Raw genomic sequence first — 13056 nt, forward strand, 5'->3', positions numbered from 1 at the left:
CTGTGTTGTAATAACAGCCAAATGAAAATAATCGATCCCCAACTGATAAACTTTTAAGTTGATTCCAATTTTTTTATTTTTTTATTTTTTAAATTTTTGTGGGTATACAGTAGGCATATATATTTATGGGGTACATGAGATATTTTGATAGAGGCATGCAATCTGAAATGAGCACATCATGGGGAATGGGGTATCCATCCCCTCAAGCATTTATCTTTTGAGTTACAAATAATACAAATACAACTACACTCTTTAAGTTATTTTAAAATGTACAATTATGTTATTACTGACTATAGTCACCCTATTGTGCTATCAAATCGTAATTCAAAATTTTTAAATATATAAACAAGATTACAAAGAATAACTACGACCTTTTGCTCACTATGCTTCAGTTTCATTGTGTTTCTTTCTCTTCCCAGAAGTCACCATGCGCTTCTTGCCCAGAGACTTTGCCTTTACTGTTCCCTTACTGTTCCCTGTGAAGAGAATGGTCCTCCTTTGGCTCTGGGCAGGGTTGTGACCTTCATTGTTTAGGTTCCTTTCACCTGACTCTGCTTGAGAGAGACCTTCCCTGACCATCTCATCTAAAGGAGTCTTCCTGAAACCAAGCAACTTTCTATTATTTTACCCAGATTATTTTTTACTGTTCTTTTCACAGTCAGCAATTATCTTATTTACTCATTTACTCCTGGTGTTTTAGTGGTAGTAACTAACCATGCCCTCTCTCTGCTCCAGAAAAAATCAGTTAAGAAATGCACACAAGAATCAGATATAATTTTAAAATATATATATTTTACTATTAAGGCTTATTGAAAAGCATGGTTCATATCTTTGAAAAAATTTCCCTCCAAATTAAAATCACAACTATTAGCTGACACCCCTCCCGACCTCCAAATGGGAAGAAACATGCTCCTGATGCCTTATGCCAAAGGGGGTAGAAATGCATGTGGGTGAAACAGAGAAGGGGCTTCCTCAGTTTCTCTTTCCTGTTTCACAATCATATAAATTAGGGGACAGAGAAAGGCAGGTATATTCCAAGACAATTTCATCCAGGGGCATAACAATTTCCTCCTCTAAATGGGAATGTGAGGAGTAGAAGAGAACACTGCCTTAACATCACTTCTTCATGACGTGGTCCCCTTCTGAATGCATCTACCTCCACCACTGTGCCTCCTGCGCTTAGAAAAGTGGCTAAAACAGATCATGCACTCCAGGATCATTTGTTAAAGGATGGATGAAGTACAAATTGAAATTGGATAATATTGTTCTCTTATCAAATTAGCAAAGGTTGAAAATAAAAATACTTGGTGGTGATGACCATGTGGGAAACAGGCATGATTCTGAGGTACACGACAGTGATATATTATACTGGTATAAAATAATAGAATTTATATAGATAAAAATTAGTAGAATTTATGTTGGTAAATTTTCTGAAGCAAAGCTGGAAATAGATATCAAAAGCTTTGAAATTTCAATATATTTAGCGCCTGCAAATTCACTTTTAGAATACATTCTCAATTAAAAATCATCAATATAAGCCAAACATAAGCTTGTAAGAATATTTATCTCAATGCTACCAAACATAAGAGAAATAGAAACCAAAAATTTCTGACAAGAAAAATGATTCAATAAATTATAATAAAAAGGATATTGTACTGCTTTTGTATATTACTATATATTTGTATATTGCCTTTTTATTTTTTGTATATTATATATTTACTATTTTGATTTACAGACTTGAAGCTATTTTCCTACATTTTCTTCCATTTTAATTCTTTCACATGACTGAATTTTAGCATCAAGTGCTGATGAAGAATTAAATAAAATTCTTGAAACAGAACTACAAACCCTAGGAGATGGAAAATGGGTACCAGAGGTGCTTCCAGGGAGTATTGGCTAGTGGCTGAAAAAAATGACGGTTGTAGGAAGTTTTAAAGAAACTACAAAGTTGAAAAGCTATTTACAAAAGATTTTCAATCTTAAATATGAAAGTAGAATTCATGTGAGAAGGTAAATGGGTTGCTAAGCAAGAATATGAAGAACAGAGTGCCCTAATCACTTCATACTGGGTAGAAAAACTCAAGCATGCCCAGGATATAAAACCATCTTGTATTGCAGCATTTTGTCAGTGTCATCTCTCATTTCACTATGTTAATAACTAAGGATTCCGCCCTATAAAAGAAGCAGAGTACCTGAATTCTCCAAAATGACACGTTTCCATGCATGTATGTGTATGCAGTAATACAAGATATATTATATTACACCTTATGTTAATTTGTTTTTTATATAATAAGCATTATAACTATATTTTTTTCCTATTACTCTATTGGTACAAGATGATTTTTTTAATTTAATGAGCATAATTGAGTTGGTTCCAGTAACATATTTGAAAACAAATTCAACAAAGAACCCATTCAAAATAATACATTTCTTAATGCGCCCTCTGAAACACTCAGCAAATATTGTGCATTTTTGGCCCACAGCTCTGACCTTCCTGTCCTAGATGAGGACTTGTCTTTCTCTTCCACAAGAGCATGGAAGGCAACCAGACATGGATCACAGACATCACCCTGCTGGGATTCCAGGTTGGACCAGCACTGGAGATTCTACTCTGTGGACTTTTCTCTGTCTTTTATACACTCACCCTGCTGGGGAATGGGGTCATCTTTGGGATTATCTGCCTGGACTGTAAGCTTCACACACCCATGTATTTCTTCCTCTCACATCTGGCCATCATTGACATGTCCTATGCTTCCAACAATGTCCCCAAGATGTTGGCAAACCTAATGAACCAGAAAAGAACCATCTCCTTTGTTCCATGCATAATGCAGACTTTTTTGTATTTGGCTTTTGCTGTTACAGAGTGCCTGATTTTGGTGGTGATGTCCTATGATAGGTATGTGGCCATCTGCCACCCTCTCCAGTACACTGTCATCATGAGCTGGAGAGTGTGCATGATCCTGGTTCTCATGTCCTGGTCATGTGGGTTTGCCCTGTCCCTGGTACATGCAATTCTCCTTCTAAGGTTGCCCTTCTGTGGTCCCCGGGATGTGAACCACCTCTTCTGTGAAATTCTGTCTGTCCTCAAGCTGGCCTGTGCTGACACCTGGGTTAACCGAGTGGTCATATTTGCTACCTGTGTGTTTGTCTTAGTCGGGCCTCTTTCCTTGATTCTGGTCTCCTACATGCACATCATCTGGGCCATCCTGAAGATCCAGACAAAGGAGGGCCGCATAAAGGCCTTCTCCACCTGCTCCTCCCACCTGTGTGTGGTTGGACTATTCTTTGGCATAGCCATGGTGGTTTACATGGTCCCAGACTCTAATCAACGAGAGGAGCAGGAGAAAATGCTGTCCCTGTTTCACAGTGTCTTTAACCCAATGCTGAACCCCCTGATCTACAGCCTGAGGAATGCTCAGTTGAAAGGCGCCCTCCACAGAGCACTCCAGAGGAAGAGGCCCATGAGAAAGGTGTATGGGCTTTGCCTTTAAAACATGTGGTTTGCTGAAGCAAGAATTTTGAATATATTTTGTAGAAGTTTAATATAAAAATGGTGAGTGATTGAATTCAAGCTTTGAAAATAGGTCAATATTCAATGGAATATATGTTCTCTAAAATCGAGGAACCATCTCAGTAGATAGGAGAGCAAAATTATCAGAATATTTAGCCTTTCCTTTAAAAGTGTTAGAACATCTTTTTGTTTTTATTTTTATTTATTTACTTTTTATGTCATAGTGCCATTTTATGTAATTTCCTGAAACAGGCAAAATGAAACTCTGGTGTTAAAGGAGATAACAACATTGTTTTATTATAGCTAAAACCTGAAAAGAATCCAAATATTTATCAACAGGGAGAAGTTGAGTAACTTGTATATTCATGCAGCAGAATACTAAGTAACAAAGAAAATGAATGAACCTCAACATGCAGTAGCATGGATGAATATTACAAACACAGAGTGATAGAAGCCAGACACAAAAGGATGTATGATTCCACCTACATAAATTTCAAACATAGGCAATAACTAAACTATAATGTTAAAGCTAGGATATTAGACATCATTAGGATGAAGGGAGTAGACAGTGACTGGGAGGGGTAGGAAGGCAGCTGGGTAATGGCCATCTACTGATAATCCCTTGCACTATACATTTATGCTTTGTGTACATTTTAAAAATAATTTCTACATTTATTTTAGATTCAGGTTGTACATGTGCAGGTTTGTTACATGGGTGTATTGTGTGATGATGAGGTCTGTGGTACAGATGATCCCTCCCCAAGTACTAGGCATAGCACCCAATAGGTTTTTTTTCAGTCCACACCCCCTTCCTCCTTACGCTCTCTAGTAGTCCCCAGTGTCTACTTTCTCCATCTTTATGTCTATATGTACTCAAAGTTTAGCTCCCAGTTATAAATGAGAACATGTGGTATTTGGTTTTCTGTTCCAGTATTAATTTGCTTAGGATAATGGCTTCCATTTGCATACATATTGCTGCAAAGGACATAATTTCATTTTTTATGGCTATGTAGTATTCCACGGTGTATATGTACCACATTTTCTTTATCCAATCTACTTCTGATGGCCACCTAGGTTGATTCCATGCCTTTGTTATTGTGAGTAGCACTGTGATGAACATACACGTGTATGTGTTTCTTTGATAGAAATGTTTCTTTTCCTTTGGGTATATACCCCGTAATGGGATTGTTGAGTTGAATGGTAGTTCTATTTTTAGTTAAGAAACCTCCAAACTGCTTTCTGCAATGACTGAACTAGTTTACATTTTCACCAGCAGTGTATAAGTGTTTCCTTTTATCTGCAGCCTTGCCAACATCTGTTATATTTTGACTTTTTAGTAATAGCCATTCTGACTGATTTAAGATAGAATGTCATTGTGGTTTTGATTTGCATTTATCTGATTATTAGTGAAGATGAGCATTTTTTCATGTTTGTTGGCTGCTTGTCTGTCTTCTTTTGTAAAGTGTTTGTTTATGTTCTTTGCCCATTTTTAAAGGGGTTGTTTTTTGCTTGTTGATTTGTTTGTTTCTTATAGATTCTGAATATCAGACCTTTGTTGGATGCAAGGTTTGCAAATATTTTCTCTCATTCTTTAGATTGTCTATTTATTCTGTTGATAGTTTCTTTCACTGTGCAGAATCTCTTTAGTTTAATTACATCCCATTTGTCAATTTTGGTTTTTTACAATGGCTTTTGGGGACCTTGCCAACAATTCTTTGTCAATGCTGATGTCAAGAAGGGTATTTTCTAGATTTTCTTCTAGGATTTTTATAGGTGTGGTTTTACATTTAAGTCTTTAATTCATCTTGAGTCATTTTTTATATATGGTGAAAGTAGGGCATCCAGTTTCACTCTTCTGCATATGGCTAGCCAGTTATCCCAGCACCATTTGTCAAATAGAAAGTCTTTTCCCCATTGCTTATTTTTGTTGACTTTGTCAAAGACCACTGGTTTTAGGTGTGCAGCTTTATTTCTGGGTTTTCTATTCCGTTCTGTTGGTCTGTATGTCTGTACAACATCTTGTATCCCTTGATGGAATAATTTAGGAGTAAAAGGGAATAAGATATGGAAAGCTTTAGGTCAATACTAAACTGTGTAAAAAACCCTAAAATATATTAAAGCTTTAGGATTTGGTAAAATGAAGAAAATCCATGAGTAAATATTCAAATGGTCCAGGAGACAACAATGGTTTTGAGCATTATTCAAACTTTACACTCACTCTTGGGTGATGCTAATTACTGAAAAGGCAAGATTTAATCACTTGTTGAAGCTCTTGAAATTTTTTTCATCAATACTTTTTAATGTTTGAACCAACTTGTGTGTAGATGGTGACACCAAACATCCCAACACAGCTTTGTTATAGCCAACATCATTTATCTTTCACAGTGGCAAAAGATCTCCTAGAGTCATGAGATTGGATTGAAACGTTGTGTTTATGATGCTGCTGGTGATAAAATAAATAATGAATACTCTTTGTATAGTTGTTAGCTAAGGCAGTATATTAATAAATCAGTTTTACAAGTATTATCTTTATTTAGGATTTTAAAAACTGTGATTTCCTTTGGATGTACAATACTGCGAAGTTATTAATTTCTTTTTCAATTATTATTAGGGTGTCTGACAAAGTTGGTAAATATAACACACTAAAACTATGATCTACCAAAATGTCAAATTTTTACTAAAGGTGTAAATGTTTAAACTTTTAGCAAGGAGACATGGTTGTTTCAAAGCTATCAGGTTAACCATTTTAGCAGATTAATATTGGAAAAAGAGGTAATTTCTACATACATATTTAACATTTATGGCATATACAATGCAAAGGATACATTGATTATTTTTAAGTATACAAGCGATAATAAAAAATGACATGTCAGGGTTAACTAACAGAATGTACCTCAAACTAAGGGAGGAGTCATTTAGAATTTGAACAAGTTATAGACAATCGTGAGGTTCACCTTGATCAGAAGAAGAAAGCAGGTAAATGAAGTGGGTTAGAGCAATATTTAACAGTAAATATGGGGGGCAGATAGTAAAAGCTTTGATAGGCATTAATATAGTTGGCCAAGGACAGTTATTGTTTATGAATATTAGGACTTTTACCACATGAGGGCCCTTTTAGACAGAGCCTGTCAAGGCTTTCATCAGTTTGGGTAAGATTACTATGGAAATGAAGTGTAGAATGTCATATATAAGGTCATGAACTATGATAAGTAAATAATGTCTTGTGATGAATTCATAGTTGTTTGTAGGCATATCTATAGCACATTGTTTTTCATGTACAAACCATGAGAAAAGTTTAGCTTATTTTTTAATGCTCTTATCCAGCATTTGCTGTAATGTATGATAAGAAATGAGAAGCCTATTCAACACTTGGATCTCAGTTATGGGCTACTCAGCTCAGAAAGAAGTGGCATTAATCATATATGGGACATACCAAACAGGACTATTTTTATCATTTTTTAATAAAAAGAAGGAACAAATCATCATGGATACTTAGTAATATATGGAAAACGCTAAATATAATTTAAGTGTAGAAGCCATGAAAAGAGTTTTATTACTTGAAACTTAGGAGTCATATTAGGAAAGAAAGAATGAAAGAAAGAAGAAAGAAAGAAAGAGAGAGAAGATGTTAGATAAAAATCAGTTATCATATTGAAATTAGGTCATATTTTAGGTGTTGAAAGACAACAAAGTCTTCAGCCTTGCTGTAGAATAACAATATTTAATCACCAGTAAGATGTTTTTTAAATTTTGTTATGAGAAAGTCTTTTAAATACAAATGCATGTCAAGAGCATACAGTATATAAAATGTCAATCTATTGTTGAACCATTACGTTTCTTCTTTATATTATTAGTAGGCATTTCATCTACTAAGCTTGTTAACGTGTGATACATAACACATGCTACAACATCAATGAACCTGAAGGACATTGTGCTAAATAAAATAATCCAGTCACAGAAGAACAAGTACTGCATGATTCTACTTACATGAGTTATCTAAAAATAATCAAATTCATAAAAACAGCGTAAAGTCTTGTTGCCAGGGAGAGATGGCAAGGGGAGACATGAAGTTGCTATTGAATGAAGATGCATTTTCAGTAATGCAACATGAGTAAGTTCCAGAGATCTGGTGTACAACATTATGCCCTATGGTTGATCATACTACATAGTGCAATTAAAAACTTCTTAAGAGAATAGAACTCGTGTTAAAGCCTCTTGACAAAATAATAAATAAATAGATAGATAAATAAACAGATAGATAAATAAGAAATCCTAACCTATGTCATTCAGGAAAGATTAGGGACTTGGTTGGGATACATTCCTTTATAATTTATTTTAATTGAGAACTTCTTGAAATACGATGTCTTAATACAGGGGAATAAATCTCAGTCACTCTGAAAGCCCAAAGGATAAGATGGTATGGGGAGAGAAATGTGTTTTATTGACACCTTTCAAGTCATGAAAACAACCTTACCTAATTATACAGCTTATAATATACACTGAAATAAAATACTCTTGCATTTCTCCATGCTTAGTATTACTCATTTGTAATTATCCCACATGTGTGTCACAAAACATAAACTTTACAATCCAAGTGATTTAAGTACTGTGTGCTTCTAGGTAACTCAGTGTGATGAAGTTGAACTGTAATTTAAATAAAATATAATTTTAAGATAAAATGCTTTGTATTAGCTAAAATCAAAATTAAGAAGGAAAAAGAAAATATTAGTAAGTCAAATTCAACAAAATAAAGGAGTAGTATATTAAGTTTTTTCCCCAGAATGCAGGAAATATTTAACATAAAAACAAATAATGAGTATAATTTGTCACATTAACAAATTAAAGGATGCATATAATATGGCCACCTCAGTAGATCAAGAAAAGTATTTAACAAAATTCAATGCCAACTCGTGATAAAATTTTTTATAACTTATATGGCAGTAAGCCTTCTTAAAGATAACCTACAAAAAAAACCACCAAACAAACAAAAAATGCAGCAGATAGCCTACTGAATGGTGAAATGCTAGCATCTTTCCATTTAATATAAAGAACAAGGTAAGGATGCACATCGTTACCACTTTTTTCCTTTTTCTCAGTTTTTTACTAAAGATTCCTACCAGTACAATTAGACAAAAGGAATAAATACACACCCATGCATGCACATGCATGCACACACACATTTGAGAAAAAAGAAACAAACTGTAATTAATGCAAAGGACACAATTGTCAGATATGCAGAAAATCTAAAATAATCTTCTGACATATTATTAAAATTATGAAACTTTAACAAGGTAGCTTGTTACAAAATTGATATGAAAATCTATTATATTTTTGAAAAGTAAAAACAAAATAAAATTTTACCAAATTCATACAAGGATGTACCAAGAAACAAACTGAATAGAATATAAATTATGGAAGTAGATTTATGCCTTTTTTAGCTCTTGCTAATCTACAGGCAGCACAGCATGATCAATCACTGGAGAAGGAAGGACTTTGCAGTAAATGGGTCTGGGACAACTGAGTCTCCCCAAAAATACTCAAAGCCTGCAAAATCACTCAATTCCTGTGTATTCAAGACCAAAGTGTCAAAGACACAAATATAATGTTTTTATAACATATCTAAGGGAAGATTTTTAAAAATAATGCACAAAGTTGCTGTTGTAAAATAATATACTAAGTTGAAAAATCTTTAGATTGCACTAAAAGCAAATATTGATAAATTGGACTAGATTGGAATACTGTTGACAAGCAAATTATGAAATAGATTTATTTTTGTTTCATTTTGCTTTTAGAAATCAGGGATTCATCGTTTCATAAGCTTAAAGTTTACAATCAGAAGGTATTTTTTCATATTTAAATTACATCACTGTACTTCTTTTATTACATGTTTTAAGACAAATGGTAGCTAGAAATGCCCAAATCTTTTTGTGAGAAGATGGCAAACACATATTTGAAAGCAAATGGCACAGAGCATTTTATCCATGGAATATTATGCACCAGGGAGCTGGGAGACACTGAGAGAATATTTTTGTACAGGTATGTGAAGGCTAGAAATGGGTGTGTTGATTTAAAATGGGCTGAAGAGAAACAAGAAAGGGAGAAGAAAATCATAACATGTACTGTTACACAACATTTTCTTTCAGGGTAAGAAAAGAAGCTTGATAGATGTAAAATGTTCTGAGATGACAAATTAAGATAACTCAGTCTCTGAATATTGGAGTAATTCTCAGCTTTAGAATTTTCCTGCCGTATTAGTCCATGTGATTCCCTTCTTTACATGGAAAAAGTTTACCCACTATAAGAACTCCAACTTGACCTGAGGCTTAGTTATTTACAATCTTTCCTTGTGATTCCCCATGCAAAATTATTATCAGCTACCAGATGAGGGTCAAGAATTACATTGCCTAGTAATCCAGAATGAGATAAGAGTGACTTTCTGAATGTATAATTAAAACTAGAATGATTTTAACATAAAGGTATAAACAGCTTCTAGTAAATTGGCTGTAAATTTTTAAAGTAAATAACTAAAAATCTAAGTCCCTGATATGTCCAGTAGTGAAAAAGCTAATCTGTACGAGATGTCTCTGTGCTTGTTTTTATTGGACTGTTAATGTTATTATCTAACTATATTGGAGCAAGCATGGGTATTTATAGTCCATAAGCCATTATGTCATATATTTTATAAGTTATCAAGAGAAAAGCCTCACTCTAGAATGACTCCAAAGTGACCACCGGGTCTTGTTCTTAAAACACATCTAATCATATGGTATGGTCCCTGAGGCCCTACCCAGTGAAGGTCTCTGACTTTGAATCGGCTGGACCTACACTAGCTCATAGATCTAGAACAAGTATTGGCAGGCTAGTGTCCCTGGGCCCCTTTGATCGGTCATTGTTTTTGCAAAGAAAATTTCACTAAAACACAGCCACACCCATTCATTTACACATTGTCTATGACTGCTTTTGCCAGAGTTGACCTTTTACGATGAAGAAGATGGTCCTCAAAGTCTTATATATTTTTCTGTGGTCTTTTACAGGAAAAAGTCACTAACTATTGACCCAGAGAATATATAATGTGCTCTAACATATTAATTCAATGGGTACAAACTTTACTAGTATTGGCTGTTTCCCAATTATTGGAGATAGATTTCCAATCATTTCAATAACGAATAATCCATTAAAAATTTTAGACAGTTGAGGGGATATAAAATGCTACCTGATGGTGACTGTAATTTACATTTTCTTGCTAATGGTGAAAAGCAGCATTTTATGTGTTTATTGACCACTTGTATTTCTCTGGAGAAGTTTCTATTTAAGTGCTTTGCCCATTTTATAAAATTTGTCTTTTAATATTAATTTGAAAGAGTTCTTTTTATATATTGTCTATAGTTTCTTTGCTAGATAAAGAACAGTAAATTTTATCACTTTGTGCCTGCATTTCTTGTTTCTTAATGGGGACTTTGATAATCACAGTGATTAATTTCAAAGATTTTCAATGTTAATCAATTATTCAAATTTTACTTCTATTGATTATTGTGTCTTTTCTACAAATATATTTCTACCTAATTAATGAAGGTATTCTTCTATTTTCCTCTCAAGAGTTTAAGATTTCAGTTTATATGTTTAAGTTAATAAACAGTTAATTTTAAGGTGGCATTTATCCTAGCAGAAGACAAAAAAGCCAACTTACACATTTTGTAGGGAGCAGGGCCCTCTCCTCGTGGTGCCCTTTGAGATGTCTTACATCAGCCTCTCCTTCCTCAGAGCCCTCTTCAGGGCGCTCTTGACCTCTGCATTCCTCAAGCTGTAGATCAGAGGGTTTGGCACCTGATTCCAAAGGCTGCAAAACAGGGAAAGGACCTTCTGCTGCTCCTCAGGATGGCGGGAATTGGGGGCCATGTACGTGACAATGGCGTTGCCAAAGAAGAACCCCACCACGCAGAGGTGGGAGGAGCAGGTGGAGGCCTTTCTGCGGCCCTCCCCAGACTGGATCCTCAAGATGGCCGCCAGGATGCTCAAGTATGAGACCGGCACCAGGCAGAGTGGCCCCGCCAGGATGAACATGCAGGCTGCAAAGATGACCACCTAGTTGAGCCAGGTGTCAGCACAGGCCAACTTGAGGACAGACAGGATTTCACAGAAGTGGTTGATTTCATGAGCCCACCGAAGGGCAGCCTCAGAATCAGAACTAAATGCACCAGAGCCAGGAGGAAGCTGAACACCCAGGAAGCCACAGCCAGGACAGTGCACACTCTCCAGCTCATGAGGACATTGTAACGTAAGGGGTGGCAGATGGCCACATAGCGATCATAGGACAAAACCACCAAAATCAGACACTCTATGTGAGCAAAAGCCAAATTCAAGAATGTCTGCATTATGCATGGCACAACGGAGATGGTACTTTTCTAGTTCGCAACATCCACCAGCATCTTGGAACATTGTTGGAAGCATAGGACATGTCAATGACGGCCAGGTGTGAGAGGAAGAAGTATGAGAGTATGCAGACTGTGGTCCAGACAGATGAGTTCCAAGGTTATTCCATTCCCTGGCAGGCTGAAGATGTGTAACAGGGAGAAGATCCAAAAGAGGAACACTTCCGTCTCAGCACTGAGCTGGAATCCCACCAGGATGAATTCTGTGAACCATGATTGGTTGCATCCCATTTCTTAATGGCAGTCTGTCAAGGACTGAAGAATGATGGAGAGGTTAGAACTGGAGGATCAATGAAAACTGCAGTTATTCGTCTCAAAATAAATTCAAAGGAAGGTTGTCTGCTTGTCTTTACTTGGCAGTTTCTCCTGCTTTCCCAGATTTGTTACCTTTTTGTTTTAAATGTTTGATTATGAAATAAATTTAAAATCACAGAAAAGTATCACGGATCTTGCAAATAACTTTCATATACCTTCACCCAGACTTAGTAAAAGTTAACATGCCTTTCTTTTTTGCCTTATTGTGCTTTTTTTCTCTATGTAAACATATAATTTTTCTGAAATTATTGATATTAAATTGTAGACCTGATGCCCATTTATCCCTAAGTTCTTTATATTTTCACCATGAACAAACACATTTACTAACCTGGCCATGGTATAATTACTAAAATCAGGAAATTTAATATTGACTTTTTTTTTCTAATATACAATATCCTCCTTCCACCTCCACACACCTAGAACCTAATCCAAGATTACACATTATATTTAATGTCACCTATCTTCAGGCTCCTTGCATCTATAATATTTACTCAATCTTTTTTTTTGCCTTTCCAGACATTGATGTTTTGAATTTGATACAGCAGTTATTTAGTAGAATGCTGTTCAGATGGGGAGTGTACAACGTTCCTCATGTTTTGATGCGGATTATTAACTTTTCACATTTAAAAAAAATGGCATCCTCCTAGCTGCATTTCAGGAGTGCAGGCATGATGTTAATTAGTCCAATTATTGGTGATGAAAACATGCATCCCTTGGTAAAGATGGTGCCTCTCAAATATCTTCATACAATACAGTTATTAATATTTTCCTAATGTAATATCTGGTGCATATATTAAATTT

General features: G+C 35.2%; 1 protein-coding gene and 1 pseudogene across 1 annotated transcript; one reads left to right on the forward strand and one right to left on the reverse strand.

The window, feature by feature from the left end:
* The first annotated feature begins 2534 nt into the window (after positions 1-2534).
* On the forward strand, positions 2535-3491 carry LOC100435887 (olfactory receptor 2A2). The gene has a single exon (XM_009243371.3). It carries the CDS (start codon positions 2535-2537, stop codon positions 3489-3491), a length of 957 nt encoding a protein of 318 aa, XP_009241646.3.
* Positions 3492-11243: 7752 nt separating this feature from the next.
* LOC100436267 (olfactory receptor 2A14-like) lies at positions 11244-12187 on the reverse strand (annotated as a pseudogene).
* Positions 12188-13056: the final 869 nt, after the last annotated feature.

The sequence above is a fragment of the Pongo abelii genome, chromosome 6 (genome assembly GCF_028885655.2).
Source record: "Pongo abelii isolate AG06213 chromosome 6, NHGRI_mPonAbe1-v2.0_pri, whole genome shotgun sequence".
NCBI lineage: Eukaryota > Metazoa > Chordata > Mammalia > Primates > Hominidae > Pongo > Pongo abelii.